The sequence below is a fragment of the Tamandua tetradactyla genome, chromosome 8 (assembly GCF_023851605.1).
Source record: "Tamandua tetradactyla isolate mTamTet1 chromosome 8, mTamTet1.pri, whole genome shotgun sequence".
Taxonomy (NCBI): domain Eukaryota; kingdom Metazoa; phylum Chordata; class Mammalia; order Pilosa; family Myrmecophagidae; genus Tamandua; species Tamandua tetradactyla.
Genome location: NC_135334.1, coordinates 4,802,577 through 4,814,716, shown reverse-complemented (window position 1 = coordinate 4,814,716; position 12,140 = coordinate 4,802,577). Strand labels below are relative to the sequence as shown.

The 12,140-nt window shown below is 44.8% G+C and overlaps 1 protein-coding gene across 1 annotated transcript in view; it reads left to right on the top strand.

Moving 5' to 3' along the window:
- Positions 1–8,900: 8,900 nt before the first annotated feature.
- Positions 8,901–12,140, top strand: part of NTM (neurotrimin) — a 1,015,613-nt gene continuing 1,012,373 nt past the window's right edge. Inside the window, exon 1 of the mRNA XM_077112407.1 lies at positions 8,901–9,153. Coding sequence (XP_076968522.1) covers positions 9,072–9,153 — 82 coding nt within the window. The 5' untranslated portion in view covers positions 8,901–9,071. The remainder of the gene's footprint in view (positions 9,154–12,140) is intronic.

Genomic DNA, 12,140 nt, shown 5'->3' with positions numbered 1-12,140 from the left:
TTTGTATACCATATGGTCGGGGTCATAGTTCATTCTTTTTTCATGTGAGTATCTTGTTATTACAGCATCATTTGTTGAAATTTTTGTTTGTCTTCTTTCTTTGTTTTGCTTGTTTGTTTGTTTTTTTGGGAAGTGCATGGGCTGGGGATCAGAACCTGGGTCTCCTGCATGGAAGGCGAGAATTCTACAATTCTACCACTGAACTACCCTTGCACCCCCTCCTGTTCAGTTTTCCTTTTTGGTTTTGTGTTAGGAAATGATGGCTGATGCCTAAATTGGTGGGAGGAAGGTGGGTGGTAGGAAACCTGAATTCTGGCCCTCATCTGTGGCTGCCTCGTTGCGGTTGAATTGGGCTTCTCTCTTCACCAGAAGCAAAGATGTGTTCATCATACCACTTCTCTAAGATCCATTCCGGATCAAATGTGCATCATTCTTTGTGCCTGACCTTCCCATCCAAACCCCAAAATGACAATAACAAGTACTGCAGCACAGATACGTAAAGATAAGATTATGAAATACAATATGCAAAAGCACTTAGAGAAAAGAAATCCAACTTAGAGAGCGATGTGCAAATGTTAATATCGTGAATACATAAACCATGGTACCAGAATAACTTATTTTGGAAGGGACCTCAAAATTCATTTATTTTACTCCCCTGCCATTTAGTCTTGGTATCATCCAAATATAAAAATATGCTGAATTGTGGGAAGGAACTGTGCACAAGGGAAATGGGTCAAAATTCCTAGTAGAGACAAAGGGCAAAGAGTATGGGCAGGTGGCCTTTGGCACTCAGGAAAGATCAGGTCACTGTCTCTGGCTTTCCTCTTCTGGCATAAATCAAGGGCTCTAGCTTTCTAATCTGCCAATTCAACACCTTTCATGGGTACTTAATTCACTCAGAAATTAAAAAAAAAAAGATAGATAGATAGATAGACAGATAGATAAGTATACCCCTACCAGAAAGCACCCTTATTCTTCAGCATGACACATGATTTGATGCTAAGCCCTCCTATGTCCCTTTACATCCTACTGTAGGTTAGAATCAGCCAAATATTCACGATGAGTAGCTATTGCTGTCCAGCCTAGTCCCCTCCTTCACACACTGCATTGACACCCTCTTTGAAGAATCTTCGTTTTCTCTCCCTCCCCTGCAGAACTCCTCAAAACAACTCACAGAGAGGGCAGCCTATGGACAAGTCAGGCACATGACAAGAGGGTCATGTCATTCCCTCCACCCTCTTTTCCATCCTTTCTTGGAAGGAAAGTCAGAATCACCAGCAAGCACAAGTTGATCGTGTCTGCAAATGCAGATCTACCTCACACCTTCCCCCATCCTCCCACCCTCTTCAAGCCCATACCCTGAGCTCAAGGACTTTATGATCTCACCACTGTCCCTTCTTTCAGAACTATGCTCTCTAGAGAAGCTGAACCCTCTTCACCCTCAGCTTTTAGTGAGAGATTACAGCTTAATTTGTGCACCCTTCCAAAAGAATGGTTGCTTTTTAAAAGAATTTTAGCTTCAACAAATGCCATTGGAGATAAATAAGCAAGCCAGGACAAACACATATTTTCAGAGGAAGAGAAAACTTCCTGAGCAACATTAAATCTAATTTTGAACTAAAGTATCCAGGCATATTCTGGAATAAAAGAAATAACATTGGACCATAGGCCACAGGAGTTGATTCTACTCCTAGCTTTGCATCTCGAATGAATGAATCTAAGTGGGTCATTGTCCTTCTCTGGACACCATTGCTTGGGGTAACATGATGGTGTGAAACACTGCTAGGGGCATTCCCCAATTCTGCTTACTTCACAGTCTCCCCCAAATTCATCTGGTAGCATACGAAGATATTCTGAGGCCAAAAAACTCAGAAATATATGATCTTTCCCAACATCAGTGTACCTCTCACCAGAAAGTCTTCAAAGTAGAACGTTCGTGGGGAGAAGTGGCCAAAAGCAGAGCCATGGCACTCTGTTGTTAAGTAGTCTGAGTATGAGTCCCCATGTAGGGACATCGTGCTGCTCCAGATACTCCAAATCTTTCCACTTTCCTTTAAGTTCAAGCCTGACTCCCACAATGTCACTATGCTCATCCCACAATGTCACTGTTTCATCCCACCACCTGGTGGGCAGCAGACTGTAGAGAAGGGGTAGCTAGATCCTGTCTGAGTGAACCAGGAAAGCAGGCCTCCTTTCACCACCACTGCCATTGGATGGGAAGATTGTCTTGTACCTGCCCATTCAGGGAGAGGAAGAAAGAAAACCACACTCATGTGTGACCTCCAAGAACCCAGGAGCCAAGTGACTAAGTCACTGTCCTCAAATCTGTGTGGTGAGAGTAGGACAGACATGGGGTGGGCAGTTGTCTGAAGGGGAGGGTTGCAGGCCCCAACCTGATTTCTGTGCTTCACACCATATCAAACTGCCTAAATACGATTTTTCTTGCTGCTTTTTCTTTCTTGCTCGGAGTCAACCATGGCTTTCTAATGCTCCTCAAATTCAGTTCAAACATCTTAGACATTAAAACCCTCTACTTTTAGGCACAGAGTGAATTAACACTCAGTACTCTGGAATGCATAGCCTCCACTCCAGGTGGATTGTACTAATTTCCACAGAGCTTCCATTTCTACTTCCAGCCCTCATCCATGCCAATTACCTTCCTCTGAAGAGGCTCCTGCTTTCTCTCATTCAATGCTGATAAAGGTCAGTATCTTTCTGATAGCCAATTCTGGCCAGGCAAGGCGACCTCAAATATTAAGAAAGACAGGGACTCGGGCGTGAAGGCCACACACTATCAGGCATTGGGGAGTGGTTTAGTGAGCATCTTTATTTGCAAAATATGGATACCAGCACTCACCTTCTTGGACACCGATATGAGAAGGCTGGCACAAGGGCATATTCATTCAACAATAGTTTATGTCCCCATCCCTGCCTTTAGGAACACCAGGGATTTGGTCCATTTTGTCCTCAATGTGACATTATTTAACTATAATTTGATGATAATACTCATTATTTTTTAAGGACCACTGTCATCTACCTTTCTGTCAAAGGCATCTTCTCTCCACAAGCTCTGTATAATATCTAGAAATTTATATATATCAGGGAAATTAATGTGCAAATGGGAGGGGAACAAAGGCAGTTTTTACTCAACTGGCCTCCCCACAGAAACTTTCCACCCAGACCCTATCAGGTATATGCAACAGAAACTCAATTCAAGCTCACATAATCCGTGAAGATGCTAGGAAATCTAAGGGATGTATATCTGGCTTCAGGCACAGCTTGAATTTACTTTCAGTGATGCCCTCTGCTCTTGGCCCTGCTTTTCCTTTCTTTGCCTTCATTTTCTTATAGGCTTCCTCTGCATGTTAGGAAAGACGGCCCTCTAGCAGCCTATTTTCCAAAAGCTCCCAAGGAAGAAACTTATTGGCAAGGCCTGGGTCATGTGCCCACACTTATGCCTTCAAACGATATGGAAAGTGCACTGGGCATCAAAAATAATGGCCACCCGGTCCACTCTAGAACCAGAGTAAACTTTTTGGCTAGAAGCTTCCTGGAGGTAGTGACTCTATTTCTCAAGTTCTTACTGTTATCCAACATGCTGCTTTTTTTTTTTTTTTTTGCAAGAAACTGAGTATAAAGACAAGAGAATTCATTATGTGTATGCTGGACACTGTGCTGTGTGTGTGTGTGTGTGCTGGACACAGAGCTGTATGTGTACTGGACACTGCTATGAGTGTGTGCTGGACACTGTGCTGTGTGTGTGCTAGACACTGTGCTGTGTGTGCTGGACACTGAGATGTGTGTGTGTGTGTTGGGTATTGTGCTAGGACTCTAGCAGTGTTCACCTGGGTGAATGCACAACAGCTCTGTGAAGTAGGTGTTAAACTATTTCCACTATGGAGATGAGATGAGAAATCTGAGAGTCACAGAATTGAAGCTGGCAAATGGATTTAGACTCAAATCCAGGTCTTCTGACCTTTCATCTTAAATTCTATCCATCATATTCCAATGCTCTGTTGCTTCTTTTTTGAGGTGATGATGATAATTTATAGAGGTGAAGGCCAGACAACTATCTTTCCAGCTAGAAAGGGACTGTGGATTGAAATCACTCCATCTCTGAGCTGTTAAGAGTCAAACTTTCATCCTACTATCAGCTTAAGCAAATTATGAATCAGGATATCTGCTGCCCTCAGTCACGGTCCCAAAGTACACCCACAGAAGTTGGAGATTATTTACATCATGGATCACATACTGGACCCCCATACAGGGTGGCTGCCACCACAACCCCTTTTGTGGAGAGGGCCACGAAGAGGTGGGAGACCGTCTCCTTCCCACCGGAGAGACATTGCAAGTCAGAGCTGGACCTTGCTCTGCCCCAGGTGTGCAGAGGGCAGACCTGCTCCCTCCTTCTCTGCAGCAGGGTTCGCCCAGGCATCTGGGTCTGTAAGATCACCCACTGAACTAAGCCTCAGCCGAGGCAGGCCACAGCAGGCAGACGGCAGAGCAAAGCAGCGGCTTTTGTTAAGCCCTGAACATTTTTTCAGGGCTGCTCTTTAGATTTAAGCTCCTGTGGTTCGTTCCATAATAGCGGAGAGAAATAAAAACTGCTGCCCCCATCCCTCCAACCCTCCCTCCTTCCCTCCGTCCCTTACACGCACCCCATGCGCCCACGTGGCACACACCCACCTCCTCCCCACCCTCGCAGGGGCATTCTCTCGGCTAGTCCTCCAGTCCGGGCACACGAGATGTGTGCAATTGTTCGCCAACTTCTCCCAGGGTCCAGTGGCCACTCTCAGAGCTCGATTGGGATTTGGGCAGCAGGGCAGCTATGCCCCACACTAACCTTACTTGACTTAGGACATTTGGTTGGGTGAGGTGACAGGTGTGTGTATTGTGTGGGTGTATGGGGGGCAGTTTGCTAAGAATCAACTGTACTAGCTCATTGTACATCCTGCAGAATCCTTACCTAGCTGATGGGATAAAGGTTCATGAAAGACAATTCTGGCTGCTCTCTCCTCGGAAGTTAAGAGCTCACTCTTTATCCTTTATCCTCCCTTCTTTATTCTTTATTATTCCTATAGTAAAATTCTCTTAACATCAAGGAGCGTGGATGATGAGAGAATACTATTCTGCCTTGAATTTGAGGTCCCTTCCCTGGCATTAATTTTCTCTTAGGACCATTTAGCCTCCTCTGCAAGATATCTGACCCACGAACTGAGAAGTTAATGGTGCATAAGATGCACCTGGCCAAATAGAGGAGGGGCTTGAGCTTCTTATTGTAAAGGAAGGAGCTTTGATTAGTGAGGAAGGAGCTGTGATTTCAGAGTCTCCCCTGCCAATCACAGCCTCTCCACTACAGAGCTCCTTCAGTCATTCTAAACTGCTAGACATGGGAAGCACTGGCCATAGCCATGCCCTCTCCAATATGGAAGAATCAAGCTACCCACCATTTGGAGCAGTTGCAGCAATGGAAATCCCCAACTTTAAGGTCTGATAGACCCTGAGACCAAATGGAAATGGAAAGGAAAGATGCTAACTCTATCAACGTGACCCATTTCATTAGGTAAAGGATGGGTCTGATTGAACAAAACCCTTTCTATAGCTCAGGATGAGTTTTTCAAAATTTAATTATAGCAACGAACTGCTGAATGATTCAATAGGTCTGTGTTGGTGACATTGTGCTAAAACCTTTGACAAAATGGAGAGGAAAGATAGCTTCTTGAGGAATAGGTAAGCTGTGTTCTTTTGCAAAACACGAAAGCCTTTGGAAAATTTTACACAATATAGAAAATTCAAGCATTGAAAGAGATATGGGTCTCTAGATAGTTTAGCATTTAGCTGCACTCAGAGCCCAAATAAGACTTTGGGTTCAGCAATCCCTGAGGATATATTTAGCGCAAAGTACAGTTCTGGAACTCTTAGGGACTTAGTTAACTAGCACAGAGAGCCCTCTTCTCAATGGCACACGGTGGACCACATCTGTCAAAGCTAGTTAACATATTAAAAAAAATAAAAACTAGTTGATGGTGAGGATGAGCCACTGTTGAGCAGCTTTGCAAACAGTAGCTCATTTAGTATCCTGATAACCTTGTGATGGACGTATAATTGCTATCCCCACTTCAGACACGGTGTTTAGATGACTCAGACAATGTCCTATAACCCCCTGAGGGCAGACCAGGCTTAGAACCCAGCCAGACCCCACCTGCATCCATCCTCGCACCCACCAAGCCAGAATGGTAACAAGGGGCTGATGGCTGCACCTACCTTGAGCCAGACATGCTCCCAGGCCACACATTTACAGGAAGCAACTAACAAATGTCAGACAGTGAGCTAAGTCTTTTCTAAAAATTTTATTGCAATACAACAGGGCAAGATGGGGGATCTCAAGCAAGTCTCTAGAACCCCAGATTTATTTGGTATATTTCCATCTCAGATTTTTAGTTTACGGCATATCTTGCCTGCTGTATTCCTTTCTGCACTGTGGCACTGGTCTCTATCTCAGCTTCAAGGAGCATCGCGACTCCTACCATCCCCGCTGGGCTTCCTTAAATTATTGTAGAACATGACAGTCCATCACTTCTTAGAATCTGATATCATTAATTATATGCACCAACAGCAATTCAATTAACACTAAACACAATATATGGGGTTTCCTACATTTTCTGTATGGGTATGTGCATTTCTCCATAATCCATATTAAATTGGAATCCCATAGGCTATTATAAATATTAAACAAGTCATATGTAAAAATGTCAGCCTCTATTTGGGTCCCTCATGTCGTTTAGCATAGTATTTTAGAGGCTGATGTCCCAGATGAATTATTCAGGTTTGAATCCTAGCTCCACTGATGATGTGTGGCTGTGGACTTGTTTTCTCTGAGCCTCAATGTCCTTATCTCTAAAGTGGGGTGATAATAGCACCCCTTCATAGGCCGTGAGGAGTTAATGAGAAAAAAAGTATGCAAAATACCTTGTCTCATGCCTGGCACGTAATAAATGCTCAATAGATATCAATTATATTTATTAATTTATTATTGTCCTACATGCAGATGCTCAGTAAATATTGGTAAATTAGTGGATTAATTGCAGCTTAACATGAGGACGTTAAAAATGCTAGTGTCTCTGTCTCTCTAGGTTGGGCCTGGGACTTACTGGGACCCATTGTCTTTATTGTCCTCAGAGAGAAGTGAAATGCTGGGGAGAAGAAGCCAGCCTTGCTTCCATCCCACACTGTTGTCTCTGCTGTTTCTGGAATTCCAAAGCATCTAATTGCACATGGGATGATGCTGCACCCTGCACAGAAAGAGCCTGACACAGATGAAACTCTTGTCCATCAGGAGCTCACAACATCAAGGACATTTGGATGGACACAAGCATTAGAACTTAGTATCTGGAACAAAAAAACTTTTAATGAAAAGTACCTTTAACCTTGAAAAAGGTTTTAGAAATTGTTTCAACTCTCTGATTTTATAGATGGGAGAGTGAGATTCCCAGATGTAGAAAGACATGCCCACAGTCCCTCATTTGATGCGGAGCTGAGACAGAGGCTCTCGTGTCCACTGAAGCTTCTCCGACCCAGGGTCACTGCCACGCCCTCCTCCAAGAGGCACCGTTCTCAGCTACAGACTTCTGCAAAACGGCACCCCATGGTTTCCATTTCTCATCTGTGTCCACAAATACTAACAGAGTAAGTGCTTTTGTTCTATGCACTTTGAGAATATATATATCAAAATTATTATGGGGTTACAAGAAAGCATAACCTTTGGAGGTCTGGAGGAATATTACAAAAATGTGTGTCGAGGCTGTGAAAGACTAAGTTCTCCAGCATTTTGGTTCACATCCTTCAAGTGGTTTTCCATAAGAGGAAGTCACAAAATAGAATCAGCAACTTTTGGGACCAGCAGAAGATCTCTTAAAAACTTATTACTTCCATTCAATTATTTCTGATCCATATTTTCACTACCAAGGAGATGAATGTTTACAACTCCTGGAGGACATTTGAGAACCATCCAAAAAAGCTACATTCAGAAAATCCTTCAGCGTATCTAACTTAAATCTGTCTTGCTGCAATATAAACCCACATGCACTTAAATTATTCCAACCGTCAATGGAGACTGATTGAAGCATGTAGAATGCATTCATTCCTTGTTCCCTTTTAGAGAAGGTCCTTCATACTTAAACTGCAGTCCTTCTCAAATCCCAAACACATCATCACTTTTCATGGTGTCATATACACCTTGGTGACTTTAGGAAATAAATAGAGTGAAGGAGGACTAGGAATAAAGCCAGTATGTTACAAACAAAAGTGATGGAGAAGGGAAGAGAGTTATTTATTGTTTTTCAAAGCAACTAAGCAAGAGAGTTGATTGCAAAAAAGGGAAAGAAGAAGAGAGAGAAAAATTCTGTCATTGAGTGATATTTCCACTGGAGAGGAAAATAGGTACTGACAAATAAAATTGGACTCACCTTTGCAAGTTTCACCGAGCATGAAAATGCCCCTTTAAAATTTCCCGTAAGCGGTTGTTGGCAATGGGATTTTTCCAGTGTGAAAGGAATCTGAGTTCAGGAGGCTAGAGAATGCCAGGAGAGGGGGATTTTTGGTTGCTCAGGGCTCTGAGACTGTCAGTTTAAAAAATGAAAGTAATATAGCAGGGGCAAAGTGGCATTTATCATTCTATCTCTCCAGGCTCCTGTCTCTTTAATCAGCTAGTCTGATTTGCCCAGTAAATGATTCCTCTGTGTGTGTGTGTGTGTGTGTGTGTATGCGTGCGCGCGTGTGCCCGCATGCGTGTGTTGTAGCTCTGTCAATCCTTGGATTAGAACCAATGATTGCAGCTCGTAGGAGGGCTGTCCAAACGCAGATTGTACAATGCGTTTCGGTGCCAGAGTATGAGTGGGGATGATTACTGAGAAGTCACACTCTCTCACACCCTCAGCTTTCTTGTCGTGTCCTTCAGCAAAACACTGGATTTAAATCTCCTTCCAGGAGCCTGAGAGCCACGCAATCTGTCAAGAAAGAGAGAGGAAAAACCGAACCTGACAAAATAGAAGAAGAAAAAGAAAAAAAAAAGAATGAAAACCATCCAGGCAAAAATGCACAATTCTATTTCTTGGGCAATCTTCGCGGGGCTTGCTGCTCTGTTTCTCTTTCAAGGTAAGCACTTGCTATTGATTTGCCTACCGTAGACCCAGGAACTGTGCTTGATATGATTCGCAGACTCCCCAAGTCTGCCGTGCTGCGCGTTTTGCAGGTGAAGGAGCTAGCGTTTGAACAGCATGGCTGGGGCTTCAACCTCCCTACTGGGCTGTGAGAATATTGATTTGATTCTGGCTGCTCCCAGAATGGGGGAATGTATATGCATAAGTAAAATGTGTCTGGTCTTGTTAGGTACATGGGTTATGTTTACTGCTTTCCCTGGGTTTACTGTGCATTCTTGTGCAAAGATACATAGAGCAGGCGTGTAAACGGGAAATTTACAGCCTCAAAGGGCAGCAGGGTTGCTACTATGTTGCTTGTGTTACTGAGAAGAAATTACAAGAGAAAACTTTAAATATCTGCCAGTAAACTTGCAAGGCTTTTAAAGGGAGCAGACAGGAAAATGCAGGCTAGAAATACTCAGCTAACTGTGGCTGTTGGACAGTCCTGCTTAGCGATCCAGCTTAGCGATCCAGCTTCAAGGGATAAATCAATTTGCGGCTGCGGTGGACAGCTGTATTAGTTTTGAAGGCGTTTGGAGGTGTGTTTCTGGAAGGGGTAGTAACAAGCAGATGAAAAGCCGCTGAACTCTGTGGTGCTCTGAAATTCGAGAAAGATTTTTCTAAGTTGAAGGGAGAGAAGCATTAAGAGTCGCATGCTAATGCTCTGTTTATTTGTCGGAAGAAGCTGCAGTTGAGGTGGGAGCTGGCTCTCTCACCCGGAGTGCGGCTGTGGGGGTGTGTGCATTTGGAACCTGCTACAACCTGGAATCCATCTGCTGCTCTGAGGGGACCCCCACCTGCCCCAGCTCTCACGTTTCAGTAGCAACATTGCCCACCTACCCTGTCTTTTCGGAGGTCTGCTGTTAAACATCCCTAACTCAGAGGGATTGAGATTGGTATTGAAACTTTCCCTGGGTGGTTCAGTGGAGCTCTCCACAAGGAGCAGGTGAGAGAGGGAGGGTCCAGTGCAGTTTTATTCCCAGCGGAAAGTTCTCTCTGACCATGTAAGAAAAGATGGGGAGTCCCACCCACTTGTCCTTTTCTCTCTACTGCAGTATGGAATTCTCTGGTCTTGATTAAGTTGTGAACTCTAATCCCACTCACTCTTTCTGGAGGTTAGGATTTGGGGATGGGGGGCAGCCACTGTCCCCTTGAGATATGTTGCAATGGCTACACGTGGACCTACAGAGAGACAGAAGGAACCTGGCTAGAAAAAAATTAACATGCGTGTGAACTCCTTGGCTGAGCTCAAGCAGCAAGGCAAAGGAGGGCTGAGGGATCTGAGTTGGATGACAAGGGAGTTTATGGTGGTGGATTTTGCAAGGATATCTTTGGCATTGCCTCTGCCTCTACCCCCCCCCCCCCCAACAACTCCCCTCACCACCACCACCACCCCCGCCCACATCTCCAGAGGGGCTCTGATCTCTGGATCTCTCTACTCTTCCCTGGGGCATCGGTGGGCGGGAGAGTGGAGGCAGCCAACTTGGAGGCATCCTTGGTTGACTCTTCTTACGTAACATGGAACCTAGCAGCAATGTGTGTGTGCCTGTGTGTGTATGTGCTGGATGCAGAGGGGTTCACACAGCGAGCAGTAGGGAAACTGAGTTAAAGACCAGGCACCTTCAAGGAAGCAGCTTCTATTACACTGACAACAGAAAAGAAAATTAACCAGGCAAGGGTGAAATGAAGGGTCAGAGCAAGGGAGAGGGCAGCCCAATAGCCCTCACTAGTATCCAGCTGTCCTGGCGCTCTGTGCCTCGTCCATCTAGCAATATCAAACTGGAGACAGTGGTCAAATTCCCACCACCCTGCAGTGGGCCAGGAGCCCCGGGGCCATGCTGTATTTACATATAAATTAGCATACATGATCTTTTTCTCCATCAGAAAGAAATGCAGGGCAGCATAATATTTGCTCATACTTTGAATCTTTCCTGAACAGATGAGTAGAAAGTCGCGATGCAGAATTCTCCAGGGTGAAATCTGATTCTGCGGTTCTGTTCCTATTTTGGGGTAAGGGTGGTGGCAGCTGGGATATCTCAGACCTTTTCACATCCTACCAAATCCTGAATTTCCTATGGAAAACAATTGCCTTATTTGTGCAACCCACTGGAGTCACCTCTGAATAGGCATTGGTATGTCATCATGGAGCCAAAGGCTGCCCAATTTTAAGGCAAGATTGACCCCCCAAGACCCCCAGTCCACATACCAGTCGGAAGCGGCAAAGGTGATGTATGTTTTCTCTTTCAGGGGAAGGAAGCCAGAGCCTGCCAGCTATCTCTTATCAAACTTACAGGATTACCGAGGCAGCCAGGTCTTGCCTGCAATAATCCGCCCCTATTGCATTGACCCAGTGGGACTACTTAGAATGCAGTGCACATTCCAAGGCGATTTTTTTTCTTCTCTGTTTTTGTTTTAGGTTGGATCTTTCTAGAGCTGCTACTTCCTGTGTTTCCTGCCTCTTGCAAAGGTGTCTAGGGGCTAGTGGCAGGTTATGGAGCCCTTTGAACCTATTTCTCCCTCCACACCCCACCCCCGCCCCAACCAGCAGCCATGATCCAGCTTAGAGGGGAAGGCATCGCCACAGTAATCCGTGCTGATTAGGGACAAATGGAGGAAGAGGGGGAGGGATTAGCTCCCTGGAGACTCTGGCCCCATGAGACACCAGGTTGATTAGCTAGAAACCCACCTTTCCTGGGAGCATGTGCAGGGAAGCTGGATTGGGAGCTGTCCCTTTCAGCACACCACCTCCTGCCAGGGAGCATCTGAGAGTAATGGCTGGTGATGCCCCAGCTATACCTTCTAGAAATATGATAACTTCTCCTTCAAAGGATCATTGTTCCTTTTACCACTTTCTGATCAGCTTGCTAGAATCCTCTCTCCTCTTTCTCATTTTCTTGGATCTCTTCAATTTCCATATCAGCTCTCCTGCCCATTAGGGATGCA